Source organism: Giraffa tippelskirchi, chromosome 9 (assembly GCF_054371585.1).
Source record: "Giraffa tippelskirchi isolate mGirTip1 chromosome 9, T2T-mGirTip1v1.2.pri, whole genome shotgun sequence".
Classification (NCBI taxonomy): domain Eukaryota; kingdom Metazoa; phylum Chordata; class Mammalia; order Artiodactyla; family Giraffidae; genus Giraffa; species Giraffa tippelskirchi.
In genome coordinates, this window is record NC_137283.1 from 24,076,884 (window position 1) to 24,101,953 (window position 25,070).

Below are 25,070 nucleotides of genomic sequence, written 5' to 3' on the forward strand. Positions count from 1 at the left end.
ATTCCTGCTTTTCTTGAACTTAGGAGGAAAACTCTATGGGCGTATTACATTTCAAGTCCAGAATCTGATCATAAAACACATCAGCAGATATTTCCAACTTTACCTTTACCACTGTGAATATTTAATAAAGAATCAACTAGAGGATTTTTCTACTTTTATGACTTTCTTAGATTTTCTAGCTCTAAATCTTATACCAGCTATTGCTTGACTAAACTCCAAAATCATCAGTGACCAATCTAAATTATGTCCCTTGGAGAAATATAATTAGTATGAATTTTGTGTTTCATTTTTCTTTGGAATGCTCATTATTAATGTTGAATTGATTTACTTTCCTTGGATGTGAATTGTTTTCCTGCCTTGCCAACTGGGAAAAAATAAGGGTGAACAAAAGAGACAAATATGGAAAAGAAAGTGGCATTAAAGAAAAGCTGTATCATATGTTCATTGAAAATATATTAGGTTAATAAATAATTTTGCCAGCACTCACACATTCACATACACATGACTACCCTCCCAAACATTGTTTCTTTTTTAATAAAATATTTCTTAAGCAAATAAAGGATCTGTTTTAGATCCAGAGAGGAAATGGCATAGCATTCTCAGAATCATCTATACTATACCATGTGGATTAATTGTATAGTTTTCTATAATTTTTGACAGTATGTAATTTTCATCATATTTGTGAATTAAACCTCAACTCCTAGATATTATGGCTCCACTGAAACAGAGGAAAGCAGAAAGCTCTACAGATCTCCCCAAGATTCAAAATTCACAGACAAAACTTATCCCTAAGATAACTCATCTTACCATCAGTGCGCTGTACTAATGGAGTGGGTGGTCCTTGAACACTTCTCTGGGCTTCTTTGTGTGTTATGAAGCAAGTGTAGTTGCCAACATCTGATGGCTCCACTTTGGCAATGTACAAGTTCCCTGTCACTTGTGATACAAACCGTCTTTTGTCCTCTTGAACATATAAGGGGTTATCATTGAAAGTCCATGCATAAGATAAATCTGGAAACAAAACAAAATAAGTATTATCCTTACTGTATTCATTCTTATCTGAAAGTTATGTGCCCTACTTCTCCATAAATAGAATACAACTGTGCCCCTGTTTGTCCAGTTTGTGCCTGTCGTCCTGATGTAATTGTTTTAATTCTTTATAGTTAAGTATTTCCCAATGTGGATGATACGGTTTTCCTGTCCATCACTGGCTTTGTGTAATTAAAGATCTGATGGTGAGATATCAAAGGAACAAGTGGATGAACTTATTAAGAAAAGCTATATGATATATTATGGGCTCAAAATGTACACGGAATTTCTGCATCAATGCTCATGTGAAAGCTGTGCCTCTCAATATGCAATCAAAAGGATGCCCATATTAATCATGTTTAGGGGTGCTTGCTAAAAATTTTACTTCAAGAGGTAAGTTCAGGGACCCTACCACTTGGAGTCATTCATTCAATTATTACACAATTTCTGAACATCTCTTTTGTTACCATTTTTGGACTTAGAAAACATCAAAGCAAAACCTGTGCCTTATAAAACTTGACCTAGTAAACTGATTACAACTCATGTAGACAGTCTCAATGTGGGCTGATATGTGCTTTGGCAGAAGCATCGTTGGAACCCATAGGAGGAGCCTAGAATGATCTGTGGTCAGAAAAGTCTTCTGAGAAGAATTCTGTGCTCTAACTAGCAGGATGAAGGAGAGGTATCCAGGCAACAGATGAGCAAACATTGCTCAGAGAAAAAAAGCTTGAAGATGAAAGACAACATATCATTTTTGCTGAACGTCAGTCAACCTCTGGAAATCTTATATATAAATATGAATATAAATATATAGAGGCATATATAACTGATATAATTATCATGCAATAAAATGCACAAATCCAAAGTGTTCAGTTCAGTTAATTGTAACAATCTAAGCACTATGAAATCACAGTGTGTACATATCAGTCTCCAACTCCCAATGTACTGTTTTGTGTCTGGTTTGTTTAATGTATCTTAGTGTTCCCCTATGTAGCTTTGACTATCAGTACTTCTTTTCTTTCTATTCCTGAATGGAATTCCATTTTTATGAATATACCACAAAGTGGCTGTTTTCTTGTTGAAGATTATTAGAATCATTTCCATTTGGGGACCATTATATTGGGTTGGCCAAAAAGTTAGTTTGGGTTTTTCCATGCAATGTTATGGAAAGACCTCAATGACATTTTTGGCCAATCCAATGCATTAGGTTCAAATAAACATTATTTAGATTGTCTGTGGACATTTTCACTTTTTTGTTAAGTCCCTAGACATGAACTATAGGGTAGATGCATGTTTTACTTAATTAAAAAAAAAAAAAAAACTACAAAAGAATTTTCCAGTTACACTAGTTGATATCTCTATCTGCAATATATGAGAGTTAGAATTGGTTTACATCTCTGCAAAAATTATGTGTTGTCATTTTTTTAAATTTTATCTAGATATCGTTGCGCAAGGGGGTTGCAGGTGGCACTAGTGGTAAAGAATCTGCCTGCCAGGAGATACCAGAGATCTCCATCTTCAGATACCAGAGATGCAGGTTCGATCCCTAAGTCGGGAAGATCCCCTGGAGGAGGACATGGCAAGCCCCTCCAGCATTCTTGCCTGGAGAATCCCGTGGGCAGAGGAGGCTGGCAGCCTACAGTCCATGAGGTCACAAAGAATCAGAAACAACGGAAGTAACTTAGCCAGCACACATCGTTGAGCAAAGGAAAATAGTCTCATGTATTAAGGTTTTGTAAGTGTGGTACTAATAAAAAGATTAAGAAATTACATGTTTTGTGAAAACTAGATACAAATGAACTTATGTCAAAGAAAATGGAAGAGTATAACTGGTTCAAAAATGACCTTCTCCCCAAATATGTAGAAGACATAGGTGCTGGCGGTGAAAAGGGGAAATATACTAGTGATGGCTAAAATGTCTTCAACTGTAGATGAACTTGGACATCACACATTTGGAAATCACAGCTCACAGGAGAACAGTTAAAGCAACTAGGAACCTCTTGTCCAAACAGAGGTTACAGTTCATGTTTGTCATCTGTACTTATGTTAAAACTAGTGCAGAAGGAAGACATGGCAGAGAAAAAAAATTGAAAGTTAATTATTTCTGTAATGTTCTATCAGTCCTCTCCAGATAGAAGCAGACTACTTGAAACATTCTTCACTAATTAAACTGATTTAAAATTCTCTAGAGGGATGATGAAGCAATATGAATTGAAAACTATTTTGACCTTAAATCTGATCCATATACAAAAACTCTTGAGAAAATGCATGTGTGCTCTGTTGTTTTAGTCATGTCTGACTCTTTGTGACCTTGTAGACTATAACCTGCCAGGCTCCTCTGTCCATGGGATTCTCTGGGCAAGAGTACTGCAGTGGGTTGCCATGACCTCCTCCAGAGGATCTTCCTAACCCAGGGATCGAACCCATGTCTCTTAAGTCTCCTGTATTTCCTGCACTGCAGGTGGATTCTTTATTCACTGAGCCACCTGGGAAGTCCCTTGAGAAAGTGGGAATGTGTGAATTTTGGCATCTTTGTCATCCCTTTCAAACCAAGAAAAAAAAGAGATTAAGCATTAACAATATACTTAGGGAACCAGATTTTTTTTTTAAAGAATGAAAGAAAACAAGATAGAAAGGATACAGAAGAAAATAATGAGTCTACAAAAAACCGACTAAATCACATTATACATTAAATTGTATATTATATCTGCACTGTATTAAATTCTGACAATTCATAAATGGTTTCAGTAAGAATAAATTCATCTTAATAGCCAGAACTCTGGTATCATTCTCAGGAATGAAGAAGATATGAGAGAAATATACAATAAAGAGGACGAACAGCAACAAAAATGCCACCTAAGTATGAAACATAAAAATTCACAAAGTGTCGTTAAGCCTATAAAATTAGTGTTCAGGAAGAAAAAAAAATCTAAGACATGTTCTTACATGAAAAGTATATTGTAAATAAAAATTTAGTATGATCTCATAAAAATTATGCATTTACATGTATGAGAACTTATGTGTGTGTGTGTTTCTGCAAATTTTTAAATTTAAAAATCTAGGAATGCATGCGGTGGCTTTCTCAAGGGAAGGGAAAGAAACACAGAAGACTTTCACTCTCTATATAATTTGTGCCTACTATATTTGAATATTTAATTATTATGTAATAATTGTGTAAATGGGAAAAATAAACAACAGGATGGATAATACACCAAGAAAGCTAAATACCAGAATGGGTTATCATTTACCAAAAAAATAAGATATATTATTCTTTTAATGTTTTTTATTCTTACTCTGGATTATTCAGACTGGAGTATCATGCTTTATTCAGAGCACATTAGGAAACTTGTTAAGGTGCAGATAGCTAATCTTACTCTAGCAATTTGGTTTATTAACATCTGAGTGAAATGCCATGGAATCTGTATTTTCAACAACCTACAAATGTCTTGTGGTTGAATTGTAATATTATGTTCAGAGTACCCATTATTAAGAGGGAACTGAAAATCTCAAGTATATTGAGATAGATAGCCAAAATGTAGCCAAGTCCAGAAGTTAATACATCAAAGAAAGTGGTAAGAACTTAGATTTTGACCCTGGAGGGCAGAAATGGAGAAAAATAACTGAGTTGTTTTCATAGGTCAAATGGCTATGGCATTCACAAAGGGTTAAAAAAAAAAAAAAGCTCTCTCCATTGATGTCCAGAAGGCAAAAGTAGGACTTATGGCTGTTGGACATTATAGTATGCTGTTTGACTATGTTAAGATACAGTGAAGATCAGTCCAAACTTTAGAGCTATACCAGCAGAAGACTTCGGGGATAATGAGTTTTCTATTAGAAATGACCAAGCAGAGAATGGATGAGAAGTGCTTGAGGTGTTGCAAAAGAAGTTTATTTTTGCAGTGAATGGGAAGCTAAACCTATGTCTCTATGAATGGTTTACTCCACTCTCAACATCCCTTCGAGTTTTCTGAGTCTATGCTTTTAGGTCAACTATGCATAAATAAAATTCACTTCTTTTTAAAATATGTTTTGACATTCTTGTTCCATTCCCAGGTATTGAATCTTTGTGTTTGTTTTTTTTTTTTTTTCCCTTGGCAAGTCCCTACTAGGGTCTTTTATCATTTCATATGGGCTCTTGTGTCTGAGTTTCTTTACTGATGTCCTTTGCTACTTCACTTCTAAGCCTGTTGCTCTGTCTTCACCAGAGAGATGCTCAAAGGGTTTTGTTTGAAACGGGAGAGCCACCTATATAGTAAAATTTTTTTCACTATAAAGAGGAGGGAAACAATGTAGTTCAGGTTTCCCTGTTGTCAGTGACTCTTCATCTTTCGAACCTTCTGTGAAATAAAGACAAATCTTGAGCAAATTCCCAGGGCTGTGTTCAGCTTAGGTATCTTTAATCGATGCCTCTGTGGGAAGAGGAATAAGTTCTAGCCCTCTGAAATCCAAAGCAACTCCTTTCGCTTAACAGAAATTACACATTGCCACTTGTACTCAGGAAATCTTTGTATACTTTTACCCTATAATCTTGGGGCCAGAGACTGTAATTTTCACCTCTCCCTAGGTGAGTTCATTTTTACCTTACTACTAAAGCTTTCTGATCTGTTCCTACATGTACTGTATCCTTCTTTAATAGTGGGATATTTAGAAGCTACTTGAAGAATGTGTTCAGAAATAAGGAAGATGACATAAGGAATAAGTTTGAAAAAATAGAAGCACTTTAGTTTCATACTTGTTTCATATTTCCTACAATTTGTTCTGTGAGGTTAATTGGCTATTGCATATATGCCTGCTACCATATATCCTTCCCTCCTTCCCTATAGGAAGGATACTGGAGCTAGGGGTATAAATGTAATTTCCCAAAATTATACTGTTAACATGTGAAAAAGGGGTAGAACTTGAACCTTTGTCCTTCTAATGTCAAATCCTTCTTTCTTGCCATCAGACTTCCAAAACCCCAGCTCCCTGCATATCTGAACCTACTCACATTTAGGCCAGTTGTTCCTCACATTTCCTCCCCTATCATACCGTCCATCCTGGGTTTGAATTACTCAGAATCTTGTAGAATAAATGATTAACCTGCTATTCAAAATTACTCCAACAAGCTTATAGCTACTATTAGCAGGGAAGAGAACACACTTGCAAAACCTGTAGTTAGTAATTCTCCTCTCTATGAAGGTCTCTCTAGAACAGAGATTTTAAAACTTTAATGTGCATCACAATCACCTGGAGGACTTGGTAAACCATAAACTAATGAGTTTGTCATTCATTAGGTCTGAGGAGGGGCCAGAAAATTTGCATTGCTGACAGATTCCCCGGGGGTGTTGGTAGTGAGGAAATTCTGCTTTGAAAATCATTGCTGTTAATGGTAAAACTCAGTCTTCTTTAGGAGATCACACTAGGGAAGGTTTGATAGGATGGTGGTCACCTTGATTATTTGCCTTCAGGTGGTGTGTAGGAGGTTGGAGAAGAGTGTGTTCCTTGACTCACAGATTCATGGCATGTCTGGAATGGTAGGGACCTGAAATTTCTTCCAGCCCAACCCCCTCATTTTACAGGCAAATAAGCAGAAAGGAAGATTACAGTAGCTCTGAGACTAGGATCCATGTGTCCTTTTGTACCCTTCTGTGAACTGGTGAAGATGCAAAGCTGCAAGCCCTTCCTGTCACTGTTATTTTTCATCCTGCCCTGCTCCCTTCTCTCCACTGGCTGCCTTTTCCCATTCATCCAAACAGCCAGCCTGCAATGGGGGCTTTTATCTTTTTTTTTTTTTTTTTTCCATCATCAGCCACTGCTGTGCTTAATTTGTATATTTTTTAATGGGGAAAGAAGAAAAATACCTTGCAAATTGGAACTTTAAAATCCTCCCCATTTGGCTTTTCTTAATTAAATGTATAATTCATGAGCCACTTAAGTTGAAATCGCTGAATTTTTAAATGTTTTCTCCACCATCTATGACATTTATCTGTTATTAATGATTGTGATGTATTTTCCCTGTGATGATTCAGCAGGAACATTAGAACTGAATGATAATTGGTCTTCCCTGAGCCATTGTCTGTAGTTTCACACTGACACCATCCTCTATAATTTTATAATTATTAGAAATGGAAGATCTGCAGTAAGCAATTGAAGATTATCTGCTGCTCTGCCAAGCATACAAAAAATCCTGTTTTCCCCAGAGCCTGATTATGTTTTGACATCTTTTATAGCCCTATATCTTGTACTCTGATATTGAAAATACAAACACAAAGATATATGCAAGTATACCCATTATATGGGATGTAATTTTTATTAGAGAGGAAGCATCTCATGGGAAAGAAACTCATAAAAATAAACACTGACACTGAGAACTTCTACTGGCACTGTAGAAAGGGTCTCAGAATTGGTAGCATGTTTCTTGAGGTAGAAATAAATGAGCAGAATAAAGAATCTGAAGCATAGTGCTCAGATTTAGTGGATAAATCCCCCCTTTGGAATATTCCAGTATGAGTGTACTTTACCGCAAACCTTGTGTAGTGCTCCAGGGTTAAATGTGACTGGCTCTTAGGTGGTAAATCATGGTTATGCTAGCTCAGTGGTAAAGACCTAATCCAAGAAGAATAATTTCTTTTCTGGGTTGGAGTCATTGATACTGGTGCCGAGCAAGTTTATGATGCAAGCCAGAAAACTGGCCCAACACCTTTATAATCACTCCTATTTGAGTTCCCATTTGTTCCACAATTACTGGTTGACTACCTAGACTTTATCAGACGCCTTTAGATTTACAGCACCTCCTGTTTGGAATCATGGAGATGATTGCCTTTGTGCCCTACAAACAAGCACTAAGTAAAGGCCCTCTGAGTTTCTATGATTTGTTGTTGTTTAGTCGCTCCGTCATGTCCAACTCTTTTGTGATTCCATGGACTGTAGCCTGCCAGGCTCCTCTGTCCATGAGATTTCCCAGGCAAGAATATTGGAGTGGGTTGCCATTTTCTTCTCCAGGACAGGCAGCCACTAAGTAAAGGCCCTCTGAGTTCCTGTGGCTATTAGGTTCCAATGAATTCTAGGACAACTTCTGTACTGGTAAATCCTTCCTAAAGAAGGAATGAAAACCCAGGCAACTTCTGAGTAAACTTCAAGGAATGCTCCAATTCTAAGGAAGCCAGGGTGAGTCACGGGGCAAAATACAGAAGGACTAGACTTCTTTCCTCCTCAGTCTCCATCCTCCATGGGTGAGCTTAAAATAGTGAACATAAGACATGGGCGACACCAGTGGATCTCTACCAGTGGTGAGTTTGATCATCTGGGGATGTCTGTCAATGTCCAGAGCCATTTTCTCATTCTCACAAGTGGAGAGGTAGTGCTACTGGCATCAAGTGGGTACAGGCCAAGGATGCCATTAATATCTTAACACTGCACAAGACAAGCCTTGTGAAAAGAAATATCTTGTCCTAAGTTGTCAATAGTCCCGATATTGAGAAACTCTGGCTTAAACAAGTAGTAATAGGCTGTAATGTTGGAGTTCTGTTCAGTGTGCTGAAAAGTAAGAAAAATGTTTTTCCTGGGAGTGAATGAGATTTTGAATGTGGATATGGGGCATGAAATCTAGAGAAATATACTCTAAGATGTTGGTCCTACATGGAGTGCAAGAGCCAGTCTTACCGGTTCTGATACTGTACACCTCTGTGGATGATATTCACATATTCTCCAGTAGAGATTAGAAGACTTCCTATCTCATTATGCACTTTATTTAGCAATTATTAAGTGTCTGTTGTGGTCAGATTATGCCAGACAAAATTAGGCAGGAGAAAAACTGCAGTGGTATTTAGATACAATCTTTTGACTTCCAGACACATGATCTTGGCCAAGTTAGCACTAACCTCTTTAACACAGTTACTCTATTTTAAATTGGAGAAATTTTTCTTGAAAGTATTACATGAGTTGGGGTATACCAAAGGCTGAGCTGAGCTCTCAGAGCATGAAAGTGAAATTATTAGTCACTTGGTCATGTCCAACTCTGTGTGACCTCAGGGACTGTAAGCCTGCCAGGCTTCTCTGTCCTTGGAATTCTCAAGGCAAGAACACTGGAGAGGGTAGCTATTCCTTCTCCACGGAATCTTCATGACCCAGGGATCAAACCTGGATCACTTGCTTTGCAGGCAGATTCTTTACTGTCTGAACCACCAGGGAAACCCAAACTCCCAGTGTATAGTAGATACTCATACATTTCCAACTATGTGGTGTTAAATACTATTTACATAAGATAACTTCTAAATGTAGTTCTTCAGACCAGACCTTTCTCCCTACACATATCAGTTCAGCTGCCTATTGGAAGTTTTTGGTCTGAAGTTAGACATTTGAAAGTTAACATGCCTTAAAACAAATCCCTGATTTCCCTCACCTCAAAACCTGCCCCCCTCCTTTACTGACCATATCCCTGTACATGGAACTTCATTCTTCCAACTGCTCAGTTTGGAGTTATATTTTACACATCTCTTTATCTTAAAATCTACATTTAATCTTTCAGGAAGTTATTGCAGCTATACCCTCTAAATTTATCCTGAGTATTGCTACTGATCCTGGCTTGAGTCACTATTAACTCTAACCTGAATTATTGTAATCACTTTTTAAGTGGTTATATGCTCACTATCATGTAGTACATTTTAATTTCACTCAAAAGAAAATCCAAAGGCTGCAAAATATCTTGAAAGTAGTGCTTACCTCTTCATCTACTCTCCTGTTTGCTCACCCTTCTTCATCCACACAAGCCTCATTGCTGTTCTTCCATCATGTCAGCACAGTCCTACCGCAGGACCTTTGTGCATGCCGTTCCTGCTCCCCAAACTGCTTTTCTCAGTGTCTCACTCATTCCTCTAGTTCTTCTCTCAAATGTCAGTGAAGGCTTCTTTGACCTCTTAGTAGACATCAGCAACACCCATTCACTCCCTATGCTCTTTATTTTTCTCCCAAGCTTTTATCATCATCTGCCACACTTATATTTTTTATTATAATTTTTACTGTAAGATTCATGGTGTGAAGGACTTTGTTGCTTTGTTCTCCACCATATCCCTAAACCTCAGTAAAATGAGTGGCCCTTAGTAAGTACATAATAAATATTTGTTGAGTGAATATATGTTTCAACAATGATGGTTATTATCACTATTATTATTATGCCAACAGGAAACTGTTGGGCCTATTTACCTAAAAATTTTACCCATTCAAGCAGCATTCACAAGGAATAGTGCCACTGCCCGTTTGACCTACCTATACCAGTGTGATATATTCAGAAATACCAAAAATAGCAAAAACTGGTAGGAAGAGGATATGAAAATTTAGCATGTTTTTTCAATATGATTGCCCTCTTTATTCTCTAACACAATTTTGAGACTTTGCTGAAAATGATTTTCAATTTAGTTTGAATCGTCAATATTTTTATTGATGCAAATACAAATGCTGGGCTCAAGCAATAGTGTTATCTTTCTGCTACAGACATAGATGCTCCTAACTACTGGCATAAATTCAATTGTTCAACAAACCTAAAAGTTGTATCTGAGGAGAGAATGGAACATTTCCTCTAAAACAAATTTTAAACCTACTATTTTTATGAGCCCAGGATTGAGAGTTTTATATCCAGAAAATAAAGAGAAAGAATGTTGCTTTACTTTTGATATGATAAAACTGTTATTTCACAGTGAAGGTGATTTTAATTATTTTAGACAACATGCATCATTTCTGTCATTTTTAAACAAAATTTCATGTGAGGCCAGACTCATTCACTGCATTCATGAAGATCTATTGACTGCTTATTTTCAGATTCATCCAACAGCTTTTGCTTCAAGAGTTTTATGTTCATTTTAAAAATTTAGAGGAAACTCCATCTTCAGTCCTGTTGCAAACTGACTTGTGCAGAATCTTTGTTACAGGTGATGAAGGATGTTAGCAAAAGCTCACCCTTGAGCTGAGTGAGATCTCAAGGTGCAAAGATCTTTCTGCATAGCAGTTCAAAAGCTGTTCCAAAGCTGTGACCCCCTCCCCCATATGAATAAGTAAAATAAATGTTATATTGCCATTTTTTGTCACATGAACCTGTGTTTCTAGGAATGACCTTAGAATTCTCTAAAGACATTGTGGAGGAAAGAAAAGGGTTTTATTTAGCTGACTATCCAAATTTTAGTTCTGCCAAGAACCAAGAAGCTAAGTAGGAGAATTGCATTTTTCTGAGGTGTATATCCAAATTAAGGATAAAACATATAACAGATAATGGAAGGGATTGTTAAATATTGTGTGAAGATAAATGAAGTCATAGACTACCAGTGAGAGAGTTTAGAAGAAAGGAAAATGAGGTCTAATGGGGAATGAAATGTTTCAATCCAGTGTGTTCTTTGTACCACACCTTCATTATAACTGACATTTCTCTGAAGTATTTTGAAGTCATATATTTTAGGAGGGTGGAAAGGAGGAATGAGTCTGTCTCTCCTGGCATATATTCAGTCACATTCAAGGAGCTTATCTCTGCTAAGGAAGTAGAATTATGGCAGAAAATACACTTCTCTCCACAGAGTAGAGCAAATGGTTCCTGTTGTGTTTCCAAAAATCACGTTTCTAAGAGATACAGAAGAACGTGCCAATTTTGTGTTCTGGTATTATTGCCTAGGTATTTTTTCTTTTCCACTGTGGGTACCTTTCTCCTAACATAAACTTTATCTGTAAATCCTCCCTTCCTAGATCTGCATTTATTGTTGCCTCAAAAATTGTGTAGGAAACATCTGTAAGAATGTCTGCTCAGATCTCCTGTGGTTTATTTGAAAGAAAGGACATCCATATATCAGCATAGCTTCAGTTTGGTTTATGCTGATTATTCTACTGAGTCATGACCAATTATTTTCATGGGAAATCAATTTACACACATTTTTTGTTTGTTTGTTTGTTTGTTTGGGTCCTGGAGCTATTCTTTGTTGGGTAAAGGTTTATAGTGTTCAGCCTAGTTGATAATTTTCTTACTCTCCCAAAGTTTTTTTTGTTTTTTTTTTTAATATAAAACAGACTGAAATATATTTTACAGGCCTTGTTAAGAAAAAAAAAATGCAAGTTTTTTTGTGAACACACTAGAGAGAAAGCATGAAGAATTCAGGATGTTCTGATAATATCACATTTAATATGATTTTTCACTTATTACTAAACAACTTGAGGGATTCACTGCTGTGGACTAGGTACATAGACCATACATACCAGGTACACATACAAAAGCAACAGAACCAAACTGTTCAAAAAATGGTATGAGAATTTCAGCTCTTATGGCCTTCTATAACTATAGAGTCTGTAGCACCTTTCTTTATGAGAAGCTTTATTAATATTTACAGTGAGTCTTTGCTGTTCACATACTAGATATAAAAATAATTTTGGCCTTGCCAACATTTGCTCCATCTTGCCCTGCTGACTCTGTCTGTCCCAGTTGGTATACTTCTAGGGCATGTCTTTATGACTGCCAGGTGTGCAGGCAAATATGGAGCCTTTAGAGAGATGGAAATGAAGGAAAGTGAATTATGGCTGACAGATTTCTAAAATAACCTCCATTGGCCCTTGCCCACCATCTGAGTATGATGGGATTTATGAATATGGTGAGCCCTCACTTTCAGGATTATGTTAGAATAGATGACAGAGTTGACCTGGAAAAGTGGCTTTATCTTTGATGGTGCTGACCTATTCAGATGAGCCCTTCCTGGGACTGGATAAGGCTAGAGAGATTTGAAGTAGTACAGGGAATTGGTGCAAAGGAGATTCTCTGTTGCTGGTTTTGAAAAGGTAGAGGCATGTGGCAAGAAGTGTGGGCAGCTTCTATAAGATGAGAGTGGCCCTTGACAGCTGGCCAGAAAGGATGTGGGAACATCAGGCCTAAAACTGTAAGGAAATGAACTCACCCAACCACCTGAATGAGCTCTGGAATAATATCATTTTATCAGGTAACATTGAAAGTATTGTAACTCTTCCTTAATATTGCTAACGAGCATAGTAACATACTACTCTGTGATAATATTGAATAAAAATATTGTTAACTTCCAATTAGGTTTTTTTTTTTCTTTTCTTTTTGTGTTAGCATTTCACAAGATTGTATGAAACTGCAAGTAATGTCAAAAATAACTTCAAGTGTTTAGAGCATCATTAAAAATATTTGTTTTAATATTAGAAGAAAAGTAGTTTTCACTTATTTCTTAAAATATTTCCATCTGTTTCCAAAAATCCTCCTGTTCTAAAATGGAAATCAATTATAAGAGACATTGGTGGTTAGGATCTATCCAGGGTCTGGGACCCAAACTGCCTGGATTTGAAGTCTGGCTTCATGCTTACAAGGTTCCTGACATTGGACCATTTACTTACTCTCTCTGTATCTTAGTGTTCTCATCCATAACATAAGAAACATCCTAGTATCTCCCTCAACTAGTAGTTCTACAGATTTAAAAATCTAAAACATATGACGTATTTAGATCTGTACTGTGTAAGTACTTGCTATTATTATTAAACTAACTGTAACATTACTTCAAAAAACTAAGATCATGGCATCTGGTCCCATCACTTCATGGCAAGGGAAGCAATGGAAACAGTCACATACTTTATTTTCATATGGTGATTTTGGGCTCCAAAATCACTGCTGATGGTGACTGCAGGTATGAAATTAAAAGACGCTTGCTCATTGGAAGAAAAGCTATGACCAACCTAGACAACATATTAAAAAGCAGAGACAATACTTTGCCAACAAAGGTCTGTCTAGTCAAAGCTATGATTTTTCCAGTAGTCATGTATGGATGTGAGAGTTGGACTAGAAAGCTGAGCACTGAAGAATTGATGCTTTTGAACTGAGGTGTTGGAGAAGACTCTTGAGAGTCCCTTGACTGCAAGGAGATCCAACCAGTTCATCCTAAAGGAAATCAGTCCTGAATATTCATTGGAAGGACTGATGCTAAAGCTGAAATTCCAATACTTTGGCCACCTGATGCTAAGAACTGACTCCTTGGAAAAGACCCTGATGCTGGGAAGAATTGAAGGCAGGAGCAGAAGGGGACGACAGAGGATGAGATGGTTGTATGGTATCACTGACTTGATGGACATGAGCTTGAGCAGGCCTCGGGAGTTTGTGATGGACAGGAAAGCCTGGCGTGCTGCAGTCCATGGGGTCACAGAGAGTCAGACACGACTGAGCGTCTGAACTGAACTGAACTATAACATAGTGTGGCTTTCCCTCATAGTTCAGTTGGTAAAGAATCCGCCTGCAATGCAGGAGACCCCGATTCAACTCCTGGGTCAGGAAGATCCCCTGGAGAAGGGATAGGCTACCCACTCTAGTATTCTTGGACCTCCTTTGTGGCTCCGCTGGTAAAGAATCCACCTGCAATGTAGGAGACCTGGTTTGGATGACTAGGTTGGGAAGATCCCCTGGCGACAGGAAAGGCTACCCACTGGGGCTGAATCGTCCATGGGGTCGCAAAGACTCGGACATGACTAAGCGACTTTCACTTTCATAACATAGTGTGATATCAGATTGTACTAACTGAAATGACTTTATGGATAATTTTACACTGACTCTTCCAGGATCATAGTTGGCTGAGAATCTACCAGATTGTACCAAACCATCTAGATTTAAGAAATTGCAGCCCCAGTGAGGTGAGAATCAGTGGGTGGTTTAGATCCCTGGCAACTGGGTAGTTCACCGGTTAATCCAGATTTTTCCAAAGCAGAGAATGGCATTTACTGCTTGATTTTCACCATTGCCAGGAGATAGTCTGATTTGGTGTCCCGTAACATTTTCTTCCAATTAAAGGTGCAACTTTCCTCTTCCAATAGTTAACATGAGGTTTCCAGAACAACTGTTGGAATTTGCTTCTCCGGGGAGCCCAATAATAAAAATAAAATAACAGTCCTAGCTTTCTTTTTTAAATAAAACACCGGCCGTTAAATTAATTGGTTTACATTCATTAGCTCATTTAACACTCATGACTGTACTATAGTATAGGCATCAGTTAGTATCTCTACTTTACAGCTGAGGAAATTGAGCCTAAAAAGGTTAAACAAATCATTCTTTGTCGTGTAGGGTGACCACAGATTACAGCTGTGATCATTTCACTGCAAAGCCCCAATGCTCACACTTGTGTACAGGGCTGTGCTGTGTCTCTTTAAGGACATATCTGTTGAGTGAGTGATTGAATACATGTTTTTAAAATAAAATATTTTGATTAAGACTTGATGCAGCAGGATGAGCCAGAAGAACTTTCATAGTTGCTTAGATTTGGTAGAGGGCTACCACTGGCACTAAGACTACTATGCCTACTTTATTCCCTGAGTGGCCAAATTAATGGTGTGACCCAGAGTAACCATACCTCCAAAGTGTGGTGGTGGACCACATAGAAGCACCACACCTTGACCTTCTCGGACGGACACTGTGCTTCTTGTTTTGGTTTCAAAGTCTTCGATATCTTGAAAAACAGAAAAGCAGGTTTAGAACTAATTGTTTTGCAGAACAAAATTTTAAGAAGAAAAAACTGGCAACAGCAACGAACACTCACACTTGTCTGACCAGAAGATTTAGTTGATAATCGATTGATGTACACTGGTTATACTTCTCAAAATTTTGTCATTCCTTTTTTTATTTTAATACAACTATGCAGAATATATGATAAAGACATTTATTAACATAACTCACTGTTTTATTCTCCCAGGCAGCCTGCAGCCTAACAGGAAATCTTTTAAACACAGCACATACTTACTTTTCCTGCCCAAGGAAGGCATGATTTAAAAGAGGTATGTGGCAACTTTGCTGCAGTCTTCTAGCATTTTAGATTAATGGTAACCGTTTTGTTATGGGGATGATGTCTATGAGAGCTTAGCTTGAAATGTTGTGAGGGGAAGAATTATATATGACTGGATCAACAAGAAAAAAGGTGGATCGAATTTCTCTTGATCTACTCCTTCACAAAGCAGCTTCATGGTCCTATGTGGAGTGTTGTGATTTCCTACAACACTGAAGAATCATAGATATTCAGTGTTGGAAGAGAGCTTACTAACTGTCTTTTTAAGCTATCCATCTGAGTTATAAATCGTTCAACATTCCTAGAAAATGGTCACCCAGGCTCTAGAAAGGGCTAAACTTTATAATTTGTCTGAACCTTAGTTTCTTTGCCTGGAAAATCGCTTGTATTCATTCATTCATTCAGTGATTTAACAAATTTGTATTGAACACCTGCTAAAAGATAGGAAGGGTATTAAGGGTAAAGGATGTATTAGTAAATAAAGCAGACATAGACTTTGCCCTTATTATATTCAGTAATGGTAAAAGTAGAAACCAATTACAAAACATATAACAATACATATATATATATATATATATACACACACATATGTATAAATATGATTTACATGTTGTAATAATTGTTGTAGAGACTGCTAGTTGTCTACCAAAGTCTACTGTCCTTTCTTTCACAGTAATAGGTTTATAGAATGAATACTACACTTTACTAACCAAATATATTTTTCCCAGACATTTTTTGCAGCTGAATAGAAAAAGTAGAAACTACTCACATTTTCACCTATTACGTTTGAGAGGAAATATCCAAAAAATCTGTTATTCTCCATCTACCCACCAAGTGCTACCACCATCTAGATGGCCAGTGGCATGAGAAATATAATTGTATTTCTCACACTCTTTATCTCTCCAAGTGTTATTTCCCAAATGAGTGTTCTTTTTGTACACTTTGCTTCCTGCTCATGAATGACAATTAAATAAAATAAATCAGTAGACCCAATATGTAAATTTCATATTTTATATATATATAATGAAGGACATGTGTCAGATGGCAGAGTAGAAGGACGTTCACTCATCTTCTGCGAGAACTCCAAAACTACAACTCACTACTGAACAACCATCGACTGAAAAATGTTGGATCCCACCAAAAAAAGATAACCCACGTCCAAGGGCAAAGGAGAAGCACCAGCAAGACGGTAGGAGGGATGAAATCATGTTTAGAATCAAACCCCTTACCTTCCAGAGATGCTCAGAGGGCTCAAACTAACCTTGTGTGCACAAAGACCCAGAGACCCCATAGAGACTGAGCCAGAACTGTGGCAAAGCAAGTGGAAGTTATGGAATTCTAGTTAAGCTATTTCAAATCCTAAAAGATGATGCTGTGAAGGTGCTGCACTCAATATGCCAGCAAATTTGGAAAACTTGGCAGTGGCCACAGGACTGGAAAAGGTCAGTTTTCATTCCAATCCCAAAGAAAGGCAGTGCTAAAGAATGTGCAAACGACTGCACAATTGCAATCATCTCACACGCTAGTAAAGTAATGCTCAAAATTCTCCAAGCCAGGCTTCAACACTACGTGAACTGTGAACTTCCATATGTTTAAGCTGGTTTTAGAAAAGGTACAGGAACCAGAGATCAAATTGCCAACATCCATAGGATCATTGAAAAAGCAAGAGAGTTCCAGAAAAACATCTACTTCTGCTTTATTGACTAGACCAAAGCCTTTGACTGTGTGGGTCACAACAAACTGTGGAAAATTCTCAAGAGATGGGAATGCCAGACCACTTGACCTGCCTCCTGAGAAATCTGTATGCAGGTCAAGAAGCAACAGTTAGAACTGGATATGGAACAACAGACTGGTTCCAAATGGGGAAAGGAATACATCAAGGCTGCATATTATCACCCTGCTTATTTAACTTATATGCAGAGTATATCATGTGAAACGCTGTGCTGGAAGAAGCACAACATGGAATCAAGGTTGCCGGGAGAAATATCAATAACCTCAGATATGCAGATGACAGCACCCATGTGGCAGAAGGTGAAGAAGAATTTAAGAACTTCTTGATGAAAGTGAAAGAAGAGAGTAAAAAACTTGGCTTAAAACTCAACATTCAGAAAACTAAGATCATGGCATCCAGTCCCATCACTTCATGGTAAATAGATGAGAAAACAGTGGAAACAGTGAGAGATTTTATTTTGGGGGGCTCCAGAATCACTGCAGATGGTGACTGCAGTCACGAAAATAAAAGACGCTTGCTCCTTAGAAGAAAAGCTATGACCAACCTAGACAGCATGTTAAAAAGCAGAGACATTACTTTGCCAACAAAGGTCCATCTAGTCAAAGCTGTGTTTTTTGCAGTAGTCATGTACGGATGTGAGAGTTGGACTATAAAGAAAGCTGAGCACCAAAGGATTGATCCTTTTGAACTGTGGTGTTGGAGAAGACTCTTGAGAGTCCCTTGGACTGCAAGGAGATCACACCAGTCCATCCTAAAGGAGATCAGTCCTGGGTGTTCATTGGAAGGTCTGATGTTGAAGCTGAAACTCCAATACTTTGGCCACCTAATGCGAAGAACTGACTCATTGGAAAAGCCCCCGATGCTGGGAAAGATTGAAGGAAAGAGAAGAAGTGGACGACAGAGGATGAGATGGTTGGATAGGGAGTTGGTGGACTATACAGTCCATGGAATTCTCTAAGCCAGAATACTGGAGTGAGTAGCCTTTCCCTTTTCCAGGGGATCTTCCCAACCCAGAGATCAAACCCAGATCTCCCACACTGCAGGCGGATTCTTTACCAACTGAGCCACAAGGGAAGCCCAAGAATACTGGAGTGGGTAGCCTATCCCTTCTCCAGTGGATCTTCCCGACCCAGGAATGGAACCAGGGTCTCCTGCATTGCAGGTGGATTCTTTACCAACTGAGCTCACAGGGAACTAGAGTGCCTTGCATATTTCTTCTAGAGGGTTTTTAAGCAAATATGCCCCCCTTTCTTCTTTGACTGTAGAAAAACTAAGTCAGCCCATAACATGTTGGTACACTTAATGTGAATTACTGACTAGACTTGTTTGCATCATTTTACATATGACTCATTAAGAATCAGGCTAACAAACTGTATTTAAAACCAAAAATTAATATATTGATTGTTTCTATTTCTAGCAGTAATAACAAGTGAGAATTTTAAGTGTTTTTTTTTTTTTACCTCATTACTATTATCATTGTAAGGTCTTGTTAAATTGTCATGACTTTTTAATGGTCACAAAAACAAAAGCTGTCACAAAGGAGTAGAGAGAAATTGAATGATTCTATGAAATTAACAAGCTTTCAATTACATTCTCTCAGTGTCCCATTGTCAGTGTTCCATGCTCACACTAACATCAATCATATTTTCAGTGTTAATCAGAAGCCATTATAACACACTGTTGATAAGACCATGGGTACTTTAATATATTCTGTGTTAACTTCCACTTAAATAGCATCCACTTGTAACATAATTTCTTCATGTCTTTTATGATTACAATGGGGTTTCTATTAGCGAACATAAAAGGAAATCAACTTCTTTTGAAAGTCACCCAAGTTCTGTTAGCAATCAAAACACAGTCATTTTAAAATAGTACTAGTTCACGGGTTTTAATTAATAATTCATATTTTAAAATCATTTAATAGCACAGAGATCATAGACAAGATCTAATTTTACCTTAAGTGCCATTTCATGTGAATATACTTTGAACAAAATCAGTTTTAAGTGTCCAACCTGTATTTCAAATACATTTATGCCAGCCAGCAACATAATATAATTCACATTATTTTGAAGCAGTGTACAGTGAAGGTAGCCATACAAACCCAGTGAAATTTTCTTTGCTCTGTAAGACCCTTATAAACTCCCAGACTTATTCTTCTATAGGGAGAAGCCAGAGAGAACTACCCTTTTCTGTTTTTGTCCTATCCATTTTTTGCTTAAGAGAAAAATAGCTTAGTGTGAGATTGTTCCCTGAGATGGTCTCAAATTTTATAATATTTGGAGAAATTCCCATAAACCACAAAGGTGACCTGCCCAGGCTGTCCTGGTACTCAAGGCACAAGTCCTGCCGTGCTGGTTGCTATTAAAGACCCCAATTGTCGAGGTTGCTCTCATTAAGCCATTCTGATGACCAGGGCTTATCGGATCCTGCGGTTTTATTGCTGGTTTTGAAGGAAGCATTTGGCAGGAGCATAAGCAAAAATGCAGTCACAAACAAGGCTCTGTTCCAAAGGCCAGCAGGAAGTGCCTGAGAATGGCCCATAAAATGAGCTTTAAAGAATTACTGGGCCATATGCTCTCTCCTGGAGCAACCAAGGTACAGTGGAGGGAAAAGGGCCACCAAAATGTACTTAAAATTAAGTCCAAGCAATGCTAAGTGTTGCAGTGTCTAATTATAAGGAGACTACATCTTTGCAACTGCCACGGGTAGGAATGAATCTCAGCCCAATTAAAGCAAGAAAACTGTATATTGGCTGCCAAGACCTTAGGATCACAGTCAGAGGATATGTTTGGCGGTGCCAGCCCCCATCACAGAAGGAGGCCAGTGGTTTGCCAAGTCTCATCACTGAGAGGAAGTCTGTGGGTACCCAGGGTTTGTTGACCCCGACCAAGAGAACAGCACCTGAAAAGATAGAGATAGGAAAAATCTCCACCAGGAAAAGGTCCATGCTTCAAGCAGGACATAGAGTAGTTGAGTTATCCAAAGTAAAAATAATACTATTTATTGAATCTTTCTTGATTTGCAATGCACGGATTACTTTGTTACAGTGTTTTAAATTTTCTTTATTTTTCCTGTATTGTTTCATATATCAAGAATAACTACTATGTACCAAACACTCAGTGAAGCGGTTTCATTGAATCTTCATGATGACCCTGGAATGTAGATGCCAATATCACATTCATTTAACAAAGGAGAATATTGAGGTTCATAGTGGATTAGCAACTGACTGAAGACCACACAGTTTCTACTTGTCAAGCCAGAACTGAAAAGGAGATAGTCTGGTTCCAGGACTCACTCTTGCAAGCATCGTGTTGTTATGTTATTCTTTCCAGATGTTAACTGGGATGCCCCTGCCACTTGCAACATATAAGCTGGCATAAACTGCCACTCCAAGCTCAAACAAACCAACACAAAAGCTCAATGCCTTTCCAAAGAGTTCTACAAATTCTTGGGTTGGTGTGGGGAGTGCTGTGTTGTCAGGCTTTAGAAATAGCTCCCCGGTGGCTCAGATTGTAAAGAATCTGTCTGCCAACGCAGGAGACCTGGGTTCAATCCCTGAGTTGGGAAGATCCTAACCCTAAGCCCAGGAGAAGGAAATGGCAACCCACTTCAGTATTCTTGCCTGGAGAATTTCATGGACAGAGAAGCCTGCTGGGCTGCAGTCCATGGGATTGCAAAGAGTTGAATATGTCTGAGTGACTAACACTTTCACTTTTTCACTTTCCCTTTCTGATATCCTTACTCCTGTGCATCTTTTCTTTTTTTTCCCCTTTTTTCCTTCACATGTGTTCTTCATTTGTCTCCATCCACCTGTCCCTGCAAAGCAGGAACTCAGCCCCTTATCTTGGCCTATATACAGAGATACACACCTGCTAGCACACACACACACACAAATCTGCAGCACCACCATTATCATACTTTGTGCCTCTATTGTCAAGCTTATTGATTGAGTAATATGTGACCCAAACACCTTAAAATCCAATATAAGATATTTACTTCTTAAAAGTTCTTTAGCTCCTTCCTTCTGTTACTTATATCTATTCTTTCTCTCTTTTCTATAATGTTCCCACTACAGTCCTCTCTTTGAAGAGCAAGGGAAATCTAAACCTTCCCATTTTCTTCTGCAAAGAAGTCCACCTCCCTCCAGCTCTGCCTACAAAACTCAGAAATTGATGGATCTATCCTACTTCACAGTACTTGTAAGTAAAGGAAATAAAATTTAATTCCAAATATCATTGCTCTAGAGGACATTTGCTTAACTGCTTAACTGCCTCTCTACTAGCATCTAATCCAAGACACAGACCATATGATCTACCCCCAGACCAGAGGCAGTGCTCGTTTTCTCTCTTTTGACACCTCAAAAGCGATTTTTATTACTTTCAGGACAAAAATCTAATTTTCAGCTCTCAGATTTCCTTTACTCTGCTCCTGGGTCTCCACCAATCAAATATCGTTTTCCCCCTTTACAAATCCTCTGAAGAAGTCTCAGCATTAAGAGCTGGTGCTGAAGTAAACAGCACCAAGGAGCACATGTTCACCTTCATGATACAGTTCCCACATTGGAGGTACATGTTCTTGTTTTTGCCCACAGAAAAACATCTTCCTGTGCCAGAAGCTGGTACTTTGCCCAGTGAAAGGGAACTGGTGAAAATTACCAAGAATAATTCTCTTGTTCTGCATTAGTCCTGCTGAATTCCCAGATATAACATATGTAGCTTTTGTAATCAAAAAACTCTTTATGGATCTCAAGACATTGCAGTAAGGTGATTCTGAATTCATATCTCTATTAACTTGCCCCTTGGAAGAGGGCTGCTCATGGAGAACACCAAAATTATTACTATTTCCTATTTCTTGGGTGGTTTTGAATAAGCTGAAATTCTTGGTACTGTAATTAATTTTCCCAGGTCTTTATTAAGCAGCATACAAAAATATGTCTACTTAGATCAGTTTCATTTTCCACCATCATTTTCAAGATGATTTCCACCACATTTTCAGTTACACAGTTTGCAGTATTACTGTGTTTCCTAGTACAACTCAGTAACTTGGCATAACCTAATAAAGCACAATACTACTGTCAAATTCTGTAAAAGGGGCAATAGCTAAGTCTTGATATTGGGCATAAATTTGGAATGGTTATATGCAAGCAAGAAGTAAAGAGATACTTTAAGAGATTATGGTGTCAAATCCATTTACAAGCCATGTTAAAATTTCTCTTTTTTGGTGTAAAGGGATTTTTGTAAAAATTCAGAAATAAATGGAGAGCAAATGAGCTGTTCTTTGGCTTTCTGAGAATAATGAATCTACTGAGAACCATTTCCTTATGATTTTTTTAAGAAAAATGTATAGAATAATAGTGAGGAGGGGGGGCTGATAGATTTTTTACTATTGGCTTAGCATCAAGATTTTCAGGGAGAAAAGTGTTTAATAAGCAGAACAAGGAAACAAATATGAAATAATTGGTCTATTATAATATACATGCAAGACTGGATTTGAATTTCTATAAATAGACTCATTTTTTGTGACTAATGGTGGTAAAAGCAGTGTAAGCTATGACTGAAAAAAAAAAATTCTAAACATGACCTGTCCATCTTGCTTTCTAAATGTTCACATTCCCTATAGTTAAAACTAGGTGAATGAAAGAGAAGCAGAAGTGAAGGATGGACCAGTATAAGTTTGATAGCATAGGATAGACTGAGATGTCAGGTTACTGAAGAGTGCAGATCTTCAGTATTTCTGAGAAGAAAAGAAGAATTTTAAGTAGGCATGAAAGATTAAACATCCCACCAAGGAATTCTGCACCACATAATTGATGATGGAACAAAATGATCAAGAACACAGGTTGAGGATCAGACAGTATAGGTTCAAGTGGATAATGTTACCCACTATGTGTTAGCTGTTGATACAGGGCAGATTCTGTAGTCTCTTTCCTCAGTTCTCACCCCTTTAAATAGAGCTACTGGTAATTCACTGGAGGTTCAGTGGTTAGGAGATGGTACTTTCATTACCATGGCTTGGGTTCAGTCCTTGGCAAGGGAATTAAGATCCCACAAGCTGCAAGGCCAAAAATAAACAAATAAAGGAATGAAATGGAGCTCCCAAGAGCACCTGTGTCAGAGAAACAGAGATGTGATATCTCTAAAACTTTTAGAAGATGCTACGTACTAAATAAATGTTATTGGGAACTGTGTATGATCAACAAAAGAAGGATGTTTAGAAATTTTAAATGGGTTTCATTTTCTGTTCTCATCTCAGTGTCTGATGATGTAACAAAACATATTTTCTTCAAGACTGAGTATGGAACTCCCTTTTCTGCTCAGCCAGTGGCCAGCTCAAATGCTCAGTGAATTAATGAAAGAAAAAAAAAAAGGCTAAAACTCAAAGCATATGCATTTTATTCCAAGCACTGCCACATCACATTGTGTTTTACTATAGAGTATGTTTCGCCAACTTGACAGGAGTGTTAGATGGAGGGTCATCGCACCTCTCTGCTCAGAAAGCTACACAGCCCAGCTGGAGGCAGAAGTAAATCTCTCGGCCTGGTGACTGAGTAGCCAGAAAAATCCTAGGCTGTTCTGCTTTTTCTTGGTCTTGGATTGTGCTTTTTGGCAAATGCTCACTTCCCTGCCCCTTTTATTCCACAAGAAGGACGGTGCCAGTACATTTTTAGTCAGTAATCTCTAATCTCTAAAGAGATTTATTAAGGCTATTTGTGCTCCTTGATTAATAAATGATACAAATATTGCTCAAGTGAAAAAAGAGGAGTATCTGGAAGAGGTCAATCCTCAGGGGCATAAAGGATGCACTATGTGGTGTTGGAGAAGACTCTTGAAAGTTCCATGGACAGCAAGGAGATCCAACCAGTCCATCCTAAAGGAAATCAGTCCTGAATATTCATTGGAAGGACTGATGCTGAAGCTGAAGCTCCAATACTTTGGCGACCTGATGTGAAGAACTGAGTCATTGGAAAAGACCCTGATGCTGGGAAAGATTGAAGGTGGGAGGAGAAGGGGACGACAGAGGATGAAACGGTTGGATGGCATCACTGAGTCAATGAACATGACTTTGAGTAGGCTCCGGGAGTTGGTGATGGACAAGGAAGCCTGGAGTGCTGTGGTCCTTGTGGTCACAGAGGTGGACACGACTGGGCGACTGAACTGAACTGATAGCATGTGGGAAGAAATGGACTCAGATGTGTGTGTGTGTGTGAGAGAGAGAGAGAGTGAGTGAGAGACAGAAAGATCAAGGTTACCTTTTTTCCAGAATGAACATTTGAAGATTTTGCTAAGGAGCCATGAATGGCAGCGAGAAAGTATTCCATTTTGACCATCAAAGTAGCTAATCCAAAGAATGCTGGGGTTTAATTGGATTTCAGTTAAAATTTTGAATGGATCCACTAAGCTTGGAGGGGCACAGTGAAAGGGGCTTTCCAGCACAATGGAAGGAAATTCTTATTTATTGACATAGTTCGCAGTTACTGGAACTTTATAAACACCATAACATTTAATCTTCACAGTGTCCTTGAGATATAGCTA

General features: G+C 38.1%; 2 protein-coding genes across 14 annotated transcripts in view; one reads left to right on the forward strand and one right to left on the reverse strand.

Annotated features, from left to right (window-relative positions):
• LOC145520800 (uncharacterized) overlaps nt 1–25,070 on the forward strand; it is a 319,869-nt gene that overhangs the window by 189,164 nt on the left and 105,635 nt on the right. For 7 of the 12 annotated variants that reach the window (XM_081528245.1, XM_081528246.1, XM_081528234.1 and 4 more), the window contains 2 exons: nt 15,717–15,798; nt 21,614–21,737. The exons of 3 other annotated variants lie outside the window; for them this stretch is intronic. The gene's annotated coding sequence lies outside the window, so the exon portion shown is untranslated. The remainder of the gene's footprint in view (nt 1–15,716; nt 15,799–21,613; nt 21,738–25,070) is intronic. 2 more of the 12 variants (XM_081528244.1, XM_081528233.1) reach the window with 1 other exon arrangement.
• The window catches only part of CNTN6 (contactin 6), a 236,222-nt gene that overhangs the window by 104,263 nt on the left and 106,889 nt on the right, over nt 1–25,070 (reverse strand). Inside the window, exons 4-5 of one of the 2 annotated variants that reach the window (XM_081528229.1) lie at nt 15,378–15,473; nt 808–1,011 (exon numbers count right to left, since the gene is read on the reverse strand). In XM_081528229.1, coding sequence (XP_081384355.1) covers nt 808–1,011; nt 15,378–15,473 — 300 coding nt within the window. Of the gene's footprint in view, nt 1–807; nt 1,012–15,377; nt 15,474–25,070 lie in introns of those variants that run through there. The other variant, XM_081528230.1, reaches the window with a different exon arrangement.